The sequence below is a fragment of the Anas acuta genome, chromosome 1 (assembly GCF_963932015.1).
Source record: "Anas acuta chromosome 1, bAnaAcu1.1, whole genome shotgun sequence".
Classification (NCBI taxonomy): domain Eukaryota; kingdom Metazoa; phylum Chordata; class Aves; order Anseriformes; family Anatidae; genus Anas; species Anas acuta.
In genome coordinates, this window is record NC_088979.1 from 173,507,668 (window position 1) to 173,525,372 (window position 17,705).

At 37.6% G+C, this 17,705-nt stretch overlaps 1 protein-coding gene across 8 annotated transcripts in view; it reads left to right on the top strand.

Moving 5' to 3' along the window:
* ADAMTS20 (ADAM metallopeptidase with thrombospondin type 1 motif 20) overlaps positions 1-17,705 on the top strand; it is a 96,478-nt gene that overhangs the window by 65,256 nt on the left and 13,517 nt on the right. For all 8 annotated transcript variants that reach the window (XR_011091994.1, XM_068669387.1, XM_068669383.1 and 5 more), the window contains one exon: positions 16,322-16,489. Coding sequence is in view for 7 of the 8 variants with exons in the window: in XM_068669387.1 (XP_068525488.1) it covers positions 16,322-16,489 (168 nt within the window). In the remaining variant the exon portion in view is untranslated. The remainder of the gene's footprint in view (positions 1-16,321; positions 16,490-17,705) is intronic.

The following is a 17,705-nucleotide window of genomic DNA, read 5'->3' on the forward strand; positions in this document are numbered from 1 at the left end:
TTTTGCTTGTAAGTTGAATTCATTTGACCTGGAGGTCACAGAGAGACTCTGCCAGTGATCTTTTTATCTTTAGTTTACTTTTTTCTGCCCTGTTTTTTTTAGCAGAGACTGAATTCTGCTCTTCTTTTGTTCAGCCTCTTTATCAAATTCCAGAGAAAACTGGAGTGGGTTTACACTGTCCCTGCACCCTGAGGGATTTTAGATGATTGACTTGTTTGTAAAAAATATTGGTGTCAACTCCTAATGTAAATGAGGTTGACAAAATATTATATGAACAGTCCTGAATTCAAATGTTTTAAGATAATGTTTTAGCCTGATTGGCTTGTATCTAAGTACACTACCTCATTTTTGATACATGTAAATTATGATGCATATATATTTTGATGTGTATATATTTATAATATGTTTGTAAGTTATTACTTACTTCAGGTAAATACATTCTTTGCTTACTTTAATGGAGTTGCACCACCAGTAAATTTGGCCCATGTGTCCTGGATATTTTTCTTTTAGGCTACTCTGGTTTCATTGGTGAAGGGATTGAGGCAATGATCCAAAACTACACGAAAGAATGAATAAATTACAAGCTACAAAGTATGGAAACCATATGTCACATTATATAATGTCAAGAAAAATTCCATAGCATTCTGACAGCTGGCTGAGAGTACTTTGTTCTAATACAGATTTTTACTGTGTTCCTTTCTACTTTCCACAGTGCATTGTTGGGTTTTTGGTTTTAGTCCATGCGGTAAGACTTGAGGGTTTTTGTATTAATTTTCATCATAGTGGTTAAGGTTTTCTGACCTTAATGACAATAAGTTAATTTTTACCCTGAGCACAAAAAGGGAGAGTATAACAAATTTGCCAAGATAGCATAAGATTTTAAAACTGAACTGTAGTGACTAGATTTAACAAATTTCTCCTTGAAGTGCTTTAGGATAACGTGTCTTTAATTAGTTCAATAATACTGATATTTTATTGAACGGCATCTCCTCTATCTAAATGCTTTAGTATTCTTAGCCAAGCTATTGTCTCTTACCTGACAAAAAGTTATGTGGGAATATAATCAAATCAACAGTTAATCAGTTCAGTGGTTATGCTTAGATACACCAAACCTACAGTGCACGTGGTCTTTTAAAGCTCTTGTGGATACCAGTAATGTAAAGTAGGTATGCTACAGAATAAAATACTATTTTTAGCATATAGTACACAATAATATTGAATGTAATTTTACTTATGAATCCAGTAATTGACATTTTATCACACTCTAGGAGTTTTCCAGGTCTAAGGACATAGCTAGTGCTGACTGGTAGCTGATAGATTGACCCACTCTGCTGCAGAGGGTACCTGTTACAGCAGGTTTAAGGACTCCCCAGCTGAAAACTGTCTGTAAAATGTAAGCTGTTCACCTGCCAGGTGAAGTGCAGTACTTGGCTGGGAAAGAATGTGATGCAGCAGTAAGTTAAGAGATTTCTGATGCCAAAGCCCTGGCCTGGTACCCAAGAAAAATGTATAATGTGAACATACTTTTTGTTTTACTCTTCTTCCTTCTGCTGTTCAACAACTGATGACTTGTTTGAACAATTTGTCCTGAAACTTAGCCATATACCACTTGTGCAGTCAGATAGTAATTGTAGGATTACTTTCTTGTTTACTTTAAAGTTTAAAAAAATATTTCCTGTAATTAAAGGGACCTCAAATTAAAAGTGGATAAACAAAACTGTCCTAGGACTCCAACTCTTGCTTCTGAAGAGTGCTTTTACACCTGTTCAAGCTATTAACATAATAAAGCACCGACAACAATCTTGTCAGCTCAATTATACTTTGGTATAAGCCAAGAAATTGAGTGTCACAGACAAGTGTTTCACTAACAGTTCAAATTACATTAAAAAAGTCCTGGAAATAAACAGTTTAGGAATATTAGGTTGTTGTTTTCAGAGTTCTTTCAGAACAATATAAATCTATTTGTTCTGTGTGTCTTCATGGTCAGTGTTACAGGCAATGTTTGACCCTTACAGAAAATGACTATATTTTGTTTGTTTGAACTGTTGATAAAATAAGGAATTTTTTCCTTACTCTTAAAGTTTTTACATAATTTTGTAATTTTGTATTATTTTTGATTTCACATAAATTTAGTCATAAAAAGAGTTATTCAGCTCATCTTTTAAGTTAGCTTTAAGTGTTGGAAATTCTTATGTACTGCCCTTCAGATACATACTGTAATTGTCTTCAGAGTAGCTGTTTTTCTAGTTTTTCAGTTTTCTCTTGAGTAATTTGCTTCAGAAGAATTTCTATTTAATTCTGTCTTTGCACTAGTGGAAGAAATCTGTTATTACTTTTTAAAGTATATATATATTTTTTTAAATTGACATCCCAGTGTCCTTCCAGTGATGTTATTGCCAGGCATCCTATTGATCTCTGCAGGAGCAGAAACAGCCTAAACATGCATAAGTAAATATTTATTTGTTTTCATTTTAATGCAAAAAAAAAAAAAAAATAATCTTGCTGTGTATGATAAGTGCCTTCATTCATTTTTTTCTAATGTGTAAAAAGTATTTATATCTTTAAAGATAATCTTTTATATTAAAAGGGAATTCAGGATCCGTGAACTTGGTTTTCAAAACCAGCTTCAGTCTTATACCTCTACTTCTGCTGCTGCCTAATGTCGAACTTCAGAATACCTCATTACGAGTACAGCACGTTTATTTAATATCCCACTGGCTGAAATCTTAATGTTAGCATATGCTATTCATTTTTAAAAATTCTGGAAATGGGAAGTGCCTTTTCAGAGATAACTGATAACATATGTCACTACCCAAATAATGTCATGAAACAGGCTTGGGACAGTGGATTTCATTTAGGGTAATGCTGATAAAAATGAAAGAAAATACTTGTTTTCAAAATTCAAACACAAATATTTATGTGTACTGTTCATCAACTTCAGAGCAAATTTCTCCATTTTGGTGCTATGTTTCCTGTATAGCTTGAAATAATAAATAAGTTATAATGTATGTCTGATAATTTAATATAATGACTGTGACTTGTGTCTGTGAAATACAGTTGCATTTTAACCCTTCTTTTTGATGCATGTTGTGTGGCTTTGTGTTTATATTTAATGTGTCTTTTATTAAGGAATGCTAATGTTTAAAGTCCTTAGGAAAAAAAAAAAAAAAAAGAAAAAAAGAAAAAAGAAAGGAACTAACTACTTTACTAAAAGTGTGTTTTTGTGCACTAAGTAATCTTTGATTACTGAACTTCATAGATATTTTAATGACATTGTTTTCATGGAGTAACTACCTTTAAAATTTCCTTCTGAAAAGATTAAAGGTTGCTGTTCTGCAGAATTTGTAAAGGATCTTGTACTTGAACAACAAGAAAAAAACATAAACTTGCTTCTGATGCCATTGGTCAATTAGACTGAAATAGGCTGATGACTTCTGATCTCCTGTGATAAAGATACATGTCATGTAACGCCTTTTGCTGGAGCTGTTATTTTACAGCCCAGTCCTGCTCCCATGTAGTCAGTGACAAAAGGCTGGAAAACTGAGGATCATAACACAATGCTCAACTCATATAATCTCAAAAAGAGAACATTTTCTCACATTCCTAAAACACTTTTACATAACTTTCATACCTTTCATTTATGAAGAGGACAAGTGAAGAAGGAACACAGTCAAAGTAAAAGTAAAGAAAGTTAAAAAAAAAAAAAAAAAAAAGAGTATCATGGAAGGGGAAAAATGTGTGATCTTGGTGATCTTTAACACCATTCCTAAATATATATAGCCATTCACTGAAAATGAGTGTAAATACTCATGTATTTATTTCTGTTAGTAGTGTATGAAATCTCAGAGAAACCAATGGGTTCTGGGTGGCCAGATCCATAAGAAAAACATTGTGAGCTGCCTGTGGCAGCTATGTGTGGCAGTTCTGAAAGTCCCAGACAATGCTCATAAATATTGCCCCAAAATGATTTTGAAATCCAAATTTAAAAGTTACTAAACGTAGATTGAAGTGTTAGCATTGTCTAAAATCTGTGGAGGTTACTACACATTTTGGTTACCTGGAATGTGTTAGGAAATGAACGAGATGTTCCATAGTTCTCTATTATGACATTTCCTAGTCCTTTCTGTGAAATTATCGTGGGAGATAGCCTCCTCCACTAAGGCTATATTGATCATTATATGAACTAGCATGAATATATTTATGGCCCTTGCACTTCAGTGAGAGCAGGATCAGGCACTTAGATTTCCTGCTGATGCAGTCCTTCAGAAGCTTGGGTATACGCTCACATTTATGCACATAACTGAGTAATGTTGAAAAGATTGGTCTGTAAGTAATTGAAAATACACAGAAGAATGGCTTAGGTTGAAAATAAACTGGAAGACAACATTCAAAGGTGGGTAAAAAGTTGTATTTCTTATGTTCTAAAATATAAATATCTATTCTTACCCAATTAATATTTAAAATAATGTGTTTTTTTTTTTCTTAATTCTTTAGCTGATATTTAATTAAATTCCTTAGAAAGAGTTATATTTTTGCATGCTTCTAGAAAGTTTAAAAAAATGTGACAATATTGTATCATTCACATAGTGTTCTGTTTCCATTTTTTTTCAAAGTTTAAACTAAAAAAATAATCAAACAACACAAAAAAAAGTTAAGTGGTAGATTTTGTAGAACAGGCAGACAGAAAAAGTTCGTATCTATTTGGTATTGCTTTAATTTCTGATCTACCGTTTTGCTGCAGCTAACATGATTGAAAATGATAAACCAGAGACTGCTGTTACTGGGATCCAATGTTCCCTTCTGATCATGATTACCTTTTTGCAAACTCAGCTTAAAGTAATTCGTCTGCTATAGTAAGACTCCATTATGTCATTATTTCTGTGCTTTGTTGGTTGAAAAGACCCCGTGTCTTAATATAAAAAAGAAGAATCCTTAAAATGAAGTTTTAAATTTTGAAAAGTATAGAAACAAATCATTTTATCCGTGCTATCACTCTGTGAAAATGTGGCTCCCACACCAGAGATACTCCATCATATTAAAAATATAGTCCATCTTTTAGTGTGAAAATCTCTATATAAAATGTCACTCTCAAGGGGAAAACATTACTTTCCAGTGGGAATGCAGATCATGTCATTCCCATGCCTTTGTTCAGTCTTCCCAAGCTTTGGAAGAGGCAGGAGGCTATATCCAGACTCCCTGTGATGCACTGTTAAATTGTCCAGTTGTTGGAAGTAATAATGGGTCAGGTTGGGTTTCATTTTTTTTGTGTGTTTTGTTTGTTGTTTTTAATTATTATTATTATTATTATTATTTATTTTTATTGTTTTGTGGAGGTTTGTGAGTACAACTGCTGCACAGACACAGGTATATCTGTTGTTCTCCCTTTGGAAAATATGTCTGGGAACTTATCCCTTGATTGGAAAACAAACAAACAAACAAAACAACTCTTTTGCTGTCACTATATCTCCTATTTCCATTTCTGTCTCCCTTTTTTCATGATACTTTTGCTTTACTTACAATTTATCTCCAGTGCTGCTGCCTTCATCTAATTGCTTTAAGGAGTATCTCTTGTTATATTCTTGTGGAGAAAAGAAAGAATAAGACTTGCTGAAGTCTAGCCACGCCAGAATTTTTCCATCTGCAATGGTGCAATGTTAAACGTTCCTGCACTAAATATTTTCTAGGAGATGTCCCAAAGAAGGCAAAGAACAGAACTGCTGTTCAGTCTTGTAAATTTGCCACAAATTTATACCAATAGATTAAGATTTTTCAGAAAGATCTAGTGAGGTTCTGTCTCTGTTCCTGTTTGCCATTGATATCAGAAGGAGAAGTAAAGCAGAATTGTCTGGTTTTGTTTTTTAATTTCCCACTGTTCTTGTATTTTTACTTGTTGGTTAGCCTCAGCCATCTGTCTCCATTGTATATATCATCAACTGAAAGGTGATAAAAGTTAGGTACATGTACCAGATATGCTGTTGCAGGAATGCTTACTGAGCAATGCTGTTTATCAGTCCTCTCCCCCCCAGCAAATAAATGAGCTAATCACACTTCTCATTGTTTTAATGTATGTTCTGATTAATTACAGTGATAAAGTTGCTTGAATAAGGGCTGATGGTGAAGTTCTTAGCAGAGGTATATGCAGACCCTTCAGTGACACGTAAGGCCTATCTTCAGACCTGCACATGAGGTAGCAGAGCCTGCCAAATGGCTGCTGAAAGGAGACAGAAATACCCATTGTTTTTCTGATTCTCAGGTGGCAACCAGATGCAATGGACTCAAATCAAGAGCAAGTAAGGCAGGAAGAATAACTATACAACCGAATTTTTACTGTAATAGAGAGATGAAATAGAACCTATAAAGGAAGTGTTAAATGAGATACCAAATGTGACATGTCATTACTGTTGAAGGCGATCGCATTAATCATCCCCTTGTGAAATAGTGACTGTTATTTTTAAATTTTCAAAAATATCAAACACATGTTAATAGCAACAGAAAATATTGTCAGCACAAGGCTTGTTTTTGCATCTCACTGGTGTTGCCATATAGCGGTGCTAGCATGTCTGCCAGTGGGTGTCCTGTAGGTTACTGTTGTGTGTAATGGTGAGCTTGTCTTCCAGGAGAGCTGAAACCTGGAAGAAAATAATATCTGGATGACAAGTCACGGCAGCTGAAAACAATTTGGGACTTCGATTCAACTATTCATGTCTGAGTTCTCTAAAGTATGACAGCGATCTTATTTTCTGTGAGGCATTTCCCTCTTCTAACACATCTCATATTTTTGCCACTGTTCATCTTGCTTTCCACTCATCCTCTTCCACCGTGCCACACAACCTTCTATCAACACACTAAAATCTCTATAATCTCTATGAACTGGCTTTTCCACAACATGGAGTACAACACAGTTGTTCTTAGTGCCTTGGATTATACTCTTATGGAAAATGGGAAGATGGTAGCCTCCTCAATATAAGCCATGTTGACTTGTCAAAAATTGGAGTCAACTTTGTTCCTTGCTATGAAACTCAGACTCTTGTATTACCTGTGCCCAGATTTTCCTTTTCAAATTATATGATTAGGATTTTTTAGGCTCTACATTGAACTTCTATGAAAGGCTGCTGTTTCATTAGTTCTCCTCAGGCTCAAGATTTTTACGTGGCATCAGGAATCTTTGCATTCCTTGTAGCAGCTAAGTACTGGAGTCACCTCCAGATCAGACATATTTCTTTTGATAGAAAATGGGTCAGACTTTGTTTAGAAGCAAAATCTTGTGCTCCTTTCATGGGGAGAAACATCTGTTCAGAACAATGAAGTCACCAAAAAGATTCAGATGATGACAGTTCATATCTGAATGTGTATGATTCCACTGCACATTCTCACATACTGATACTCTTACTGTAGATATACATTTTATTTTTTATTTTTAAAAAAGCAGTCTCCAGAACAAACAGGAAAGCAAGGAGTATTCTGTCACCTCCTGTTCAGATGTGACAGGTTTTTTTGGTAGCTTTGTATGAAGAGCTTTGTGAGCACTGGCTAACTCCCTGGGGAGCTAAGGAACTGCTCTTTAAGAGGCAATCTAAGTGTGCTTACATCACCTACTAAATCTCTACAGTAGAATTGTCCTCTATAAATTCTAAACTAATTATTTCTTAATATATCTTACATTTTTAGAGACAAAATATAATTTGAAAATGCAGGATGAGTAGTTATGTAATATGTAAAGTATGATCAGTCCTTTACAGAAAAAAAGTTTCTGATTTCTTTTTCTTTAATGAAGGAACCTGGAGTAGCACCTGTGGAATGTAGTACTTTGAGCATTGAATTATTATCTGAGTATTCCCTTAAAAAAGACTTGGGTATAAGTGACTACCCAACAGGATCTAAAGGTATAGGTGGAATAAAAGCCAAATCCCGTAGTTCCTAAGACAAAGTGGCAGCTGTTTTATCTGTTCTGTTTTTCTTGTCTTATTGTACTAAGATCCTATTGGAGGGTTTAATTATATCTGGTATCTAGGTAAAACAAAGACAAGGTTGCTGACTGGAAAAGCTTGCAATCTCATTACGAGATGTATGTAGACAAATTGAGAATAAAAGGCACAGTGAAACCCTGCTGAATAGCACCTGGTAGGTGGGGAGCTGAGCTTATTTTTCAAATGCTCTGTAGTTGGCCTCAAAAATGATGCTAGGCTTTAGGCAGTGATGGACAAAATGGTGGTGTTCATCCTGAGCAGGGAAGACATGATTGGGCCTTTGTAGAAGGACCTGGTTTTCTGATTTGGTTGTGCTGAGCTTGAGGTAATGGGCAGTGCTTTGATGAGATGCCAGAGACATAGGCCAAGTTAAAAGACTTACTCACAAATCTAACTAGAATAAATAAATGAAATTATGTGGTTGATCATTAAGTGGAATTTCAAGAGTTCTGGTTTTGATTTTTCCAGCAGCTGCACAGAGTATGGTTGTTCATCTGCCATCTAGGCAGATTACTGTTTTGGTGAGAGGTATCCCTCATTAACACTACAGCCAGTTGCACAAGACAAAGAAATTCAGACCACATGGAGGCAATTCTAAATACTGTCTAAAATGCCTCAGTAATACCATCGGTAGAATTGGACTTGTGCAGACAAGAAATCAACTCTCTTTCAGCATCTGTCCTGAATGGACTGGCTTTAATATACTGAAAAAGGTTTGGTTTGTGTTTCTCTACTTGTTTTGTTTTGTTATTTAATTGGGATGTCTTTTAACACACACAGTCCTACTAGATGCCTTACAGATTCTCTCATAGCAGTTTTAGCTTCCCACTCTCTACATCAACCCTAGAATGTTCTTTTTTATTCCTTCTTCATCTCTTATTTTTCCATGCATATAGGTGTATTTACTTAGTTTATCATTTATATCTACCTCCTAAATATATATTTACTCTACTTAGTGTTGGTGAAGCTGCAGCTGTGTCCAGTTCAGTCCTCCCTCCCCCCAGTACAGGAGAGACAAGAGACATGGGCATGGTGGGGAGAGTCCAACGTAGGCCATGAAGATCTTTGGGGGTGTGGAGCACCTCTCCTGTGAGGAAGTCTGAGAGAGCTGGAGCTGCTTAACCTGGAGGAGAGGAGGCTCAGGGGGGATCTCACCAATGTCCATAAATACATGAAGGGAGAGTGCAAAGAACATGCTCTCTTCAATGGTGTCCCCATGCCAGGACAAGAGGCAGTGGACACGAAATGGAGCACAGGAGGCTGAACTTCTGAACTTCTTTTTTGCTGAACCCAGGCAGCACTTTTTTACTGTGAGGGTGACAGAGCATTAGCACAGGCTGCCCAGAGAGGCTGTGGAGTCTCCTTCCTTGGAGATCTTCCAAAGCCACCTGGATGTGGCCCTGGGCAGCCTGCTCTGGGTGTCCGTTCTTGGGACAGGTGAGCTCCCGAGGGCCTGCCAGCCTCAGCCATGCTAGGGTTCTGTGATATGATTCAACACGCCTGAGAAGCAATTATTCAGAAACTGTGCATTTTTCTGTTATCCTTCAGATTAAAGTTGAAACAAATTTATTATCTTAAAAAGAGACAGACAAAGGCTGCCTTTCTGTGGAGCACAGAGCACTTAGTCCTGTCAGAAAGGATGTGGCTATGGACTGTGGACAGGTTAGATGACCTCAAACAAACTGCTGCTGTCTTTCATTGTTCTCAGCCATCCCATTCAGATTTATCTGTTAGGCCATTCAGTGGACATACCCTCCAGAGTCCTGTACTCCCACATTGGATTTGGTTTGGAGTCCACTGGTGTTCATGTCCCTGACACATACCATGGAAACCAAAGTATGGATGGTAAGAAGCTGCTGTGTGTCTGATTCCCACACTGTAATGCAGCCAGTCCTTCTGAGCCCAGTTTTCCTCCCTTTCATTTCTCTAGTTGCAAAGGCAACTAGCTTTTTAGAACTGTGGTAAGGCAGATCAACAGACCTCAGCTGCAAGGAGGACTTAGTTTCATCAAAACAAAACATTTTCCCAACGTGAGAAATCTGATATAACACTAAACTTTTCAAATGAAGCTGTGCTTAATGAGGTGACAATGTCTTTAGTGCAGCTTCTGTAGTTAGCATATGTCTGACGCTACATGTAAAAATAAATAATACACATGCCTCTTGGAATTCAATCCACTTTGTGAGAGTGGAGGATTATTTGTTCTTTTGTAGGCATGGTCCTTTCTGATTGCTTGAGCTAATGGCACAGGCTATATGTGCTCATTTTAGTGAAAAAATCTCTGTATCCAAGAATTCAGTAGGACCCCTTCTCAGAGTCTGTGTTACTTCTTGACAGTAGTCTACAAATGTAAAGGGAAGGACAGCTTTGTGAAAGCTTTCCTCTGAAGGCTTTCATTCATACCTGTTTCATGCTCAAGCATCACACGGACCCCTGGGGAGATGCAGCTAGTAGAGAGGAGGCAGGCACAGGAAGAACTAATTCTAATACAGCAAAGGAAGTGTTGAAACAACTCACAACTGGGTAGTGCTCAAAGGCATGTTTTATGAGTGTCTTGTGCAATAGTGGTCCCAGTCTACCTCTAATATAATTTTAAAAGAGCCCAAACAGACTCTTGGGCCAAACAGAGATGATCAAAATGTGGTTTGTCAGACAACTCAAGCAACTACTGTGTTCAACCCTATAGGACTGGAATTTTTCTGATCTGTTATCTTTGTCATGTTTTAAATTCTTCCTGTCCAGTCACAGAAGTGCCAGACAAAAAAATAAAAAAAATAAAAAGGAAAAGAAAAAGAACACATTTTAAAAAAAAAACATTACATTTCTGTAATATTTGTTATCATTTTTAGTGGCAAAGCACTCTGTTTGATCACATTCATTTCTGTGTTAAGTCTCTTTATGGCTAATATGAATGCAAAGAGACACTGTTATATGCTTCTCATTTACTGGTTTGTTTTTCAGTCTCTCAAAGCCTGGTAAGCTCCAGCTAAGCTACGCAAAATGCTCCGTTGAAAGAAAAGGTTAAGGAAATTTAGAATGAAATCCACCAAATAATCCAAAGTCTTCAACCTTGAAATGAAATAATGCTGATAGTAAAAGCATCAAAAAACTTTTTTTTTTTAGTAAGGTTTTTGTGAAACTACAGCTGTCAGCTGCAGAGAGAGCCTTAATTTGGTAGGACCTGATGATGGCATGCCTGCCTGAGCATCAGTCTGTGCTGTGGAAGGCACCAGGAGTCCTGTCAGGCTGATCCTTGTAGAATTTCACTGCTATGAAAAAACCAAACAGATGAATCCTAGTTACCAGTGTTATGGAATGACTTTGAACAATAGTAATCAAGTCCAGCTTTTTGCTGCAGTTTTATGTTTTTAAAAGAACCTGACATATGGGAAATATTACTTTAGCCAATGTTGAGACAAGTGCTAGAATTTCTGTATAAAATGATTACAGGATGTTTTTTCAACTAGTATTAAAAAAAAAAAAAAAAAAAAAAAAAAAAAAAAAAAGTTTGTATTTATTTTGAGATTTAAAGTTCTTATGGATTTTTATTCTACACATGCAATCCACAGAAAATGTATGGAAAAAATGTCCTCTCCATGAGCCTCCAATCATGTGGAATGTGGTACAAATGAAGCCACTTTACAGATGTCTTGAATTGTAAGGACCAAGTTGTTCTTGGCCACATGCAAATTTACTGAGTAGAAGGAAGTCAAGCAGCAAGAGAGTTAAGTGCCGTTATACTTCTCCCAGTCAGGAGAGTTAAGCCTTGGGAAGATCATTACCAGAGCATCTCACAGAACAGACTGGGCACCCAGCAGCAAGAGAACCAGATTCCACAAATAGCCTGTAGTAATGTATTAGGAGCTTCAAAATATATGCATACAGGCTTGCAGAGGGCAAAACTCACGCTCCTAAGAAATGCACTGTAGTCTAGATTCAGTAAAAGGACATGAGTGGATTCCAGAGCACAGAATGAGGCCTTTGTCCAGTGCAGGTGAAAATCTGATGCTTTGTACTGGTGTGCTAGGTCAGCGTGTGCAATATGCAACTCTAAGGAAAACATAGATGATAGCAATGGAGCTAAACACAGGATACCTCACTGTAAGCTGTATGTAGATACTTCTAGACACTTGGGATTCCCAGTCTGGGATCTTGCACAGAACCTATGTTTCTCATTCTGAGAAACAACTAGCATCAGCTGTGATCCATCTTTACATAAAGCCAGAAGATGCATCCCCACTTCATATTGATTAAAGCTTTTGATTCATCATTTGAGATACCTGGTTTCCTTTCTTTGGTATTTACTCTCTGTGCTGGAGGACAGGCAACCCCCACCTGGCCAGGAGTTACCAGTGAGAAGCTGTGTTGGACGGGAGCAGTCTTCATTTGCCTTGCTGAGGGTGGGCCACTGTCCAGTAAGGAGCACACCTGAGCCTGCCTGCATCCGATGCCCAGGCATTTTGTGGAGGAAACAATCCTTCTAAGAAATATTTTTAATGTATTATCTATGGAATGAATCCAGAATGTGTCCTCTTTCAGGAGAATACTGTACCTACAGAGTAATATGCCCTCTTGAGTTTTCCATTGATGATCCTTGGATCATCTATATCCAGAGTGAGTGCATTTCCACATATAGAAGAAAAGAAAAAGGGAGCATTTCTCTTTCTTTGTTTGCATTAAATATTGTGTATCAGCGTGTTTTGTAAGGTGCCTGCTGTGCTACCAGTGTACTCTTAAGAGGAATTGCTTTTTTAGCCTGACAGTGTGGAAAGGGATAAAAAACTGTTTTTAGGGTATTGATCATCCTTATGGGGATGTAAGCCGGTCAGTATATTAAATGGTTGTAGAATTACTCTCACAGAAATTTCTTAATGTCTTAGACTGGGGCTCAGTGCTGCCTAAGTGCTTCTGCAGCTGACGTGGATGCAAGACTAAGGATAACAGTCTTGGAATTAGTTGTCTAAATTTCATCCAGGCCCCACTGGAGTTTCAAAGGGTCCAATCCACAGACACTTAGGTTTCTCTTCCTCTCACTGGTGTTGGTGGGAGATGCTTGCTGCAGTGCATATAAGAATCTGTCTTGTGCTGGAGGTGCCAGCAGCTTCTCCATGAAGTACCAGGAGACACAGTACCCCAAGTGCCTGACTCAAGCAAAACTGCTTGCAATTACTTAGTTTTGTGGTTTACTTGTTTTTAAATTTGCACAATTGTATTTAAGCAGAAGTTTACAGCTACTTACTGTCTGCTGTCTTTTTATTTGTGTTTTTTACTAATAAGATGTTTTCATTCCTTCAGTGAAACAACAACCATGCATTAACCTAAATGACTTAAACTTCAGCATTACTTCATGTCTTTTTCAGTTAAAAATAAAAATAATAATAAAGAACAAAACTTCAAAAAGCTCATAAGTTGAAACCCCTAGTATCAGAACAGTAGTGAATTACCTCTTGCATGGTGAAGTTTCTGTTTTACTGTAAGATCTGTTAAATAGGAGATTTGGATACATGGAAATACAGATCTGTAATTTGATGAATATGTGAAAGAAAACCATGCCAAATCTGTATACTGAAATGCTGTTCCTGTATTTCTGGAAAGCTTACACTTTGCCCATAAGGATTTGCCCATGGTCTGAACTTGGGTAGACCTGTGCGGTGTCAAGAGTTGGACTTGATGATCCTTAAGGGTCCCTTCCAACTCAGGATATTCTATGATTCTATGATTCTATGATTTACTGCACTTTTCAGATTTTTTTTTCCCCCATAATCCTGACCTGTTGAATGCACCTTTTTAATTTATTCCATATAACATTACATTAGCATGAAGTGAAAAATCTCCCTGGAAAAAGTATTATTCAAAAGTGGATAATTTTTTCCTATGAGTTGGCAAAATTCTATAACCTACTGTCTCTCAAAGCAACAAAAAAATAAAATTTCAGATGAATTATCAGTTGCATTAACTGGAAAGCTAAAATGATCATAGAATCACAGAATGGGTTGGGTTTGAAGGGACCTCTAGGACCACCAAGCTCCAACTCCCTGCCATGGGCAGGAATACCTCCCACTAGACCAGGTTGCCCAAAGCCCCATCCAGCCTGGCCTTGAACATTTCCAGGGATGGGGCATCCACAGCTGCTCTGGGCAGCCTGTGCCAGGGCCTCACCACCCTCACAGTAAAGAATTCCTTCCTTATATCTAATCTAAATATGCCCTCTTTTAGTTTAAAGCCATTCCCCTTTGTCCTATCACTACACTCCCTTACCAAGAGTCCCTCCCCAGCTTTCCTGCAGGCCCCCTGTAGGTACTGGAAGTTACCCAGTATATGCTCTTTAGGTATTGGAAGGCTGCTATATGGTCTCCCTGGAGCCTTCTCTTCTCCAGGCTGAACAACCCCGATTCCCTCAGCCTGGCTTTGTAGGAGAGATGCTCCAGCCCCTTGATCATTATTGTGGCCCTCATCTGGCCTCATTCTAACAGGTCCAGGTCCTTCTTGTGCTGGGGACCGCAGGGCTGAATAGAGCACTCCAGGTGGGGTCTCACAAGAGAGGATTAGAGAGGGAGAATCACCTCCCTCAACCTCCTGATGAATTGAAAGGGGTTTTTTTTGAGAGCAAAAAGATTTAATTTAGAAACATTTAGTGGAATTGTCTAGCACACAAGTAAAGGGCAAGTTGTCACCAAATCAGCACCCTTAGCATTTTGCAAATATAATCATAGTTGCAAGAGAAACACTCTATCCATTGCATTGTGTGATAAATGAAATGTATTGCTTTATTCTGCAATGACTTAGTTTTAAACACATTGGTGGTTTAAACCTTTAAGATTGCACATATAAATGTTTATAAACATATACAAATCCCTGTATATCAAGGGCAAGAAATTCAGCTGAGATTCAATTTAATGTAATGAAGTTACTCTTGTGAAAAATGTTTCTGTATTAGCAGGTTAATTTGACATAGTTGCTTGTTCTGTATTTTAAAAACTTATCTCCAGCCAGGTTTTGCTTGGCTTTGTACTGAAAGATGTATGTTCTGAGCTTCATTTCCTGAAAATAGATTTATTTTTTTTTTATTTTAAAGTGTTTGAATGTAGCAATTTAGTGTGTAATGCTAGTGACACACACAATAAATAAATAAATAAATAAAAGGCAGAGAAGTATTTTAGGTGCTTGGAAAGGAAATAAATATTTATATCTTTTTTTTTTTGACATCCATGTAGCAATTAAATTTTTATTTGAGTACCAATTCTGTAGCTGATTGTAAAGGCAATGTTTGTCCAAGTGTAAAAGTACAGGGTAAATTGTAGAACAAAGTAAATGTGTTCTCTTTCCAGACACAAAACGAAATGTCTCCATTTATCAAAATGTTTTGTTAGTATGACATAAAATAGGTTAACAAAAAGAAAAAAGAAAAAAAAGAAAAAGACTTAAGTGCTTGCTTTTAGAAAGTTCATGATCCAAAATACATGTAATCCAGCCGAGTTGCCCCCTCATTTGTAAATGCTTCAGATACTCTTTGTTTGACTGAAAGTTCCCTGGGACCTGCAGCTCTGCTTTGCAGGTGACAGGGATAGCCCTGGTCTGAAGAGTTCAAGACCAACCTCACTGCAGCCCAGGAGGTTAGCGGACTAATGGCTCATTCTCCAAAACAGAATAATCTGTCAGATGCGCCCTACTCATGTCAAACACGTACTGTTGGGATGGGCTTCATAAAATATGTCTGCAGCTCCAGTGGTTTTATGTCAGAGTGGGAGATGTCCTAGAGCTAGCCTGGCATATCATAGCAATTTTCTGGAAGAAACAGAAGAGCCAGGGGAGATCAGGGGCAGGGCCGAATCTCCAAGGCCTGCTCTGTAAACTGGAAGATTTGCTTAATACATCTTCTCTGGCCTCTGTGCCACACACAGTGAGATACCCAAAGCTCCTGGAAAGGTGTCAGAGCAAGCTTGACTTCATAGCCTAATGGTTGGAAACATCATATCCATATTTTGCATTTTTCTTTCTTTAAAACTTATATTAAACATGGTAAGCATAATGCGTACATGAAAATATCAATATCCTTAGTAGGAACAGAAGGCTGACTGTGAGACTGTAATATCAAGCTGGCATGGGAGACTGAGCTCAGATATTCATCAGTGACTATTTGAATGAAATAGCAATGTGTGATGGGGATCTGATCAATAATGCTAGGTACAATAGAAATGGCATAGAAATTTCAGATACATACAGTAGATATGTCAGAATATAGAGGCTTATTCATATAGTTGTAGAGTCCATCTGGGGCTCCTCCACAGATTCTTCAGATTTTCTTATTACTCTGAGATTTTTAGTGAAGTAATGAAACATACTTCTCTTTTCAGTGTTCTGTTTCCTGTGGAAAAGGTTTGAAGTATCGTGATGTGCATTGCTTTAACAGCTTCCAAGCTAAAATAGAGGAAGGAAACTGCAGACATTTAAAAAAACCACGGACATACAAAATCTGTAGAGCTGGAAGATGTCCTGCTTGGAAAGCGAGCAGATGGAAAGAGGTATGTGAAGTCTGCTATAATTATATTCTTCTCTTCTATAAAAGTACAAGGCAATATCATATTCATAACACAGTGCTTCAATAAAAATAAGTGTCTGCAAATTTTTACATGCAAATCACAATTAAATTTGAATATCTGTAAGAAGTTCATTGCTTTTATTTTATTTTTTTTTTCAATATTTTACATGAAATATCTCTGAAGATTTAAAGTATTTGGTAATCTGAACCTTATACAGAATTGTTACTTGCAACTTTCCATGACTTGAAAATTCAAAATATCAGTAAAATTTAGAAGTTTACTTCTCACCTACAGTGACAAATTCAGTAGCACTGCTGCTGTTGCTGTCATAGTCTGAATATTGAAGTAAAGCCAGGTTTGTGGGGGAAGGAGAAGAAAAATGGCTTGTGGACACAAATACATGGTCTCTCCACCCCATATTGAGGTTGTAAAATATCTCTCACCTTGTTAGAATCATAAAATCATTTAGGTTAGAAAGACCTCTAAGATCATAAAGTCCAACCTAGTTAACCTAGCACTGCCAATTCTACCACTAAACCATGTTCCTAAGGACATCTTCTGAATGCCTCCAGTGATGGTGACTCAACCACTTTCCTGGGCAGCCTGTTCCAATGCTGCACAACCCTTTCAGTGAAGAAATTTTTCCTAATATCCAACCTAAACCTCTCTTGGTGCAACTTGCTGTCATTTCTTGTCCTATCACTTTTTGTTATGGAGAAGAGACCAACCCCTATCCTTCTACAAACTTCCTTTGAGGTAGTTGTAGAGAGCACTAAGGCCTCCCCTGAGTCTCCTCTTCTCCAGACTAAACAACTCCAGTTCCCTCAGCCACTCCTCACAGGACTTGTGCTCCAGGCCCTTCACCAGCTTCATAGCCCTTCTCTGGACACACTCCACGGCCTCGATGTCCTTCTTGTAGTGAAGGGCCCAAAACTGAACACAGTACTCAAGGTGCGGCCTCACCAGAGCTGAGTACAGGGGGACAATCTCCTCCCTGCTCCTTCTGGCCACGTTATTTCTGACACAAACCAGGATGTCATTGGACTTTGGCCACCTGAGCACGCTGCTGGTTCATATTCAGCCGACTACTGACCAGAACCCCAGGTTCTTTTCCAACAGGCAGCTGTTGCAAAATTGTGTTCAGCTCAGCACATTGCAGTATTTTGCATTTCACTCGATATTTTCATACCTTCTCATA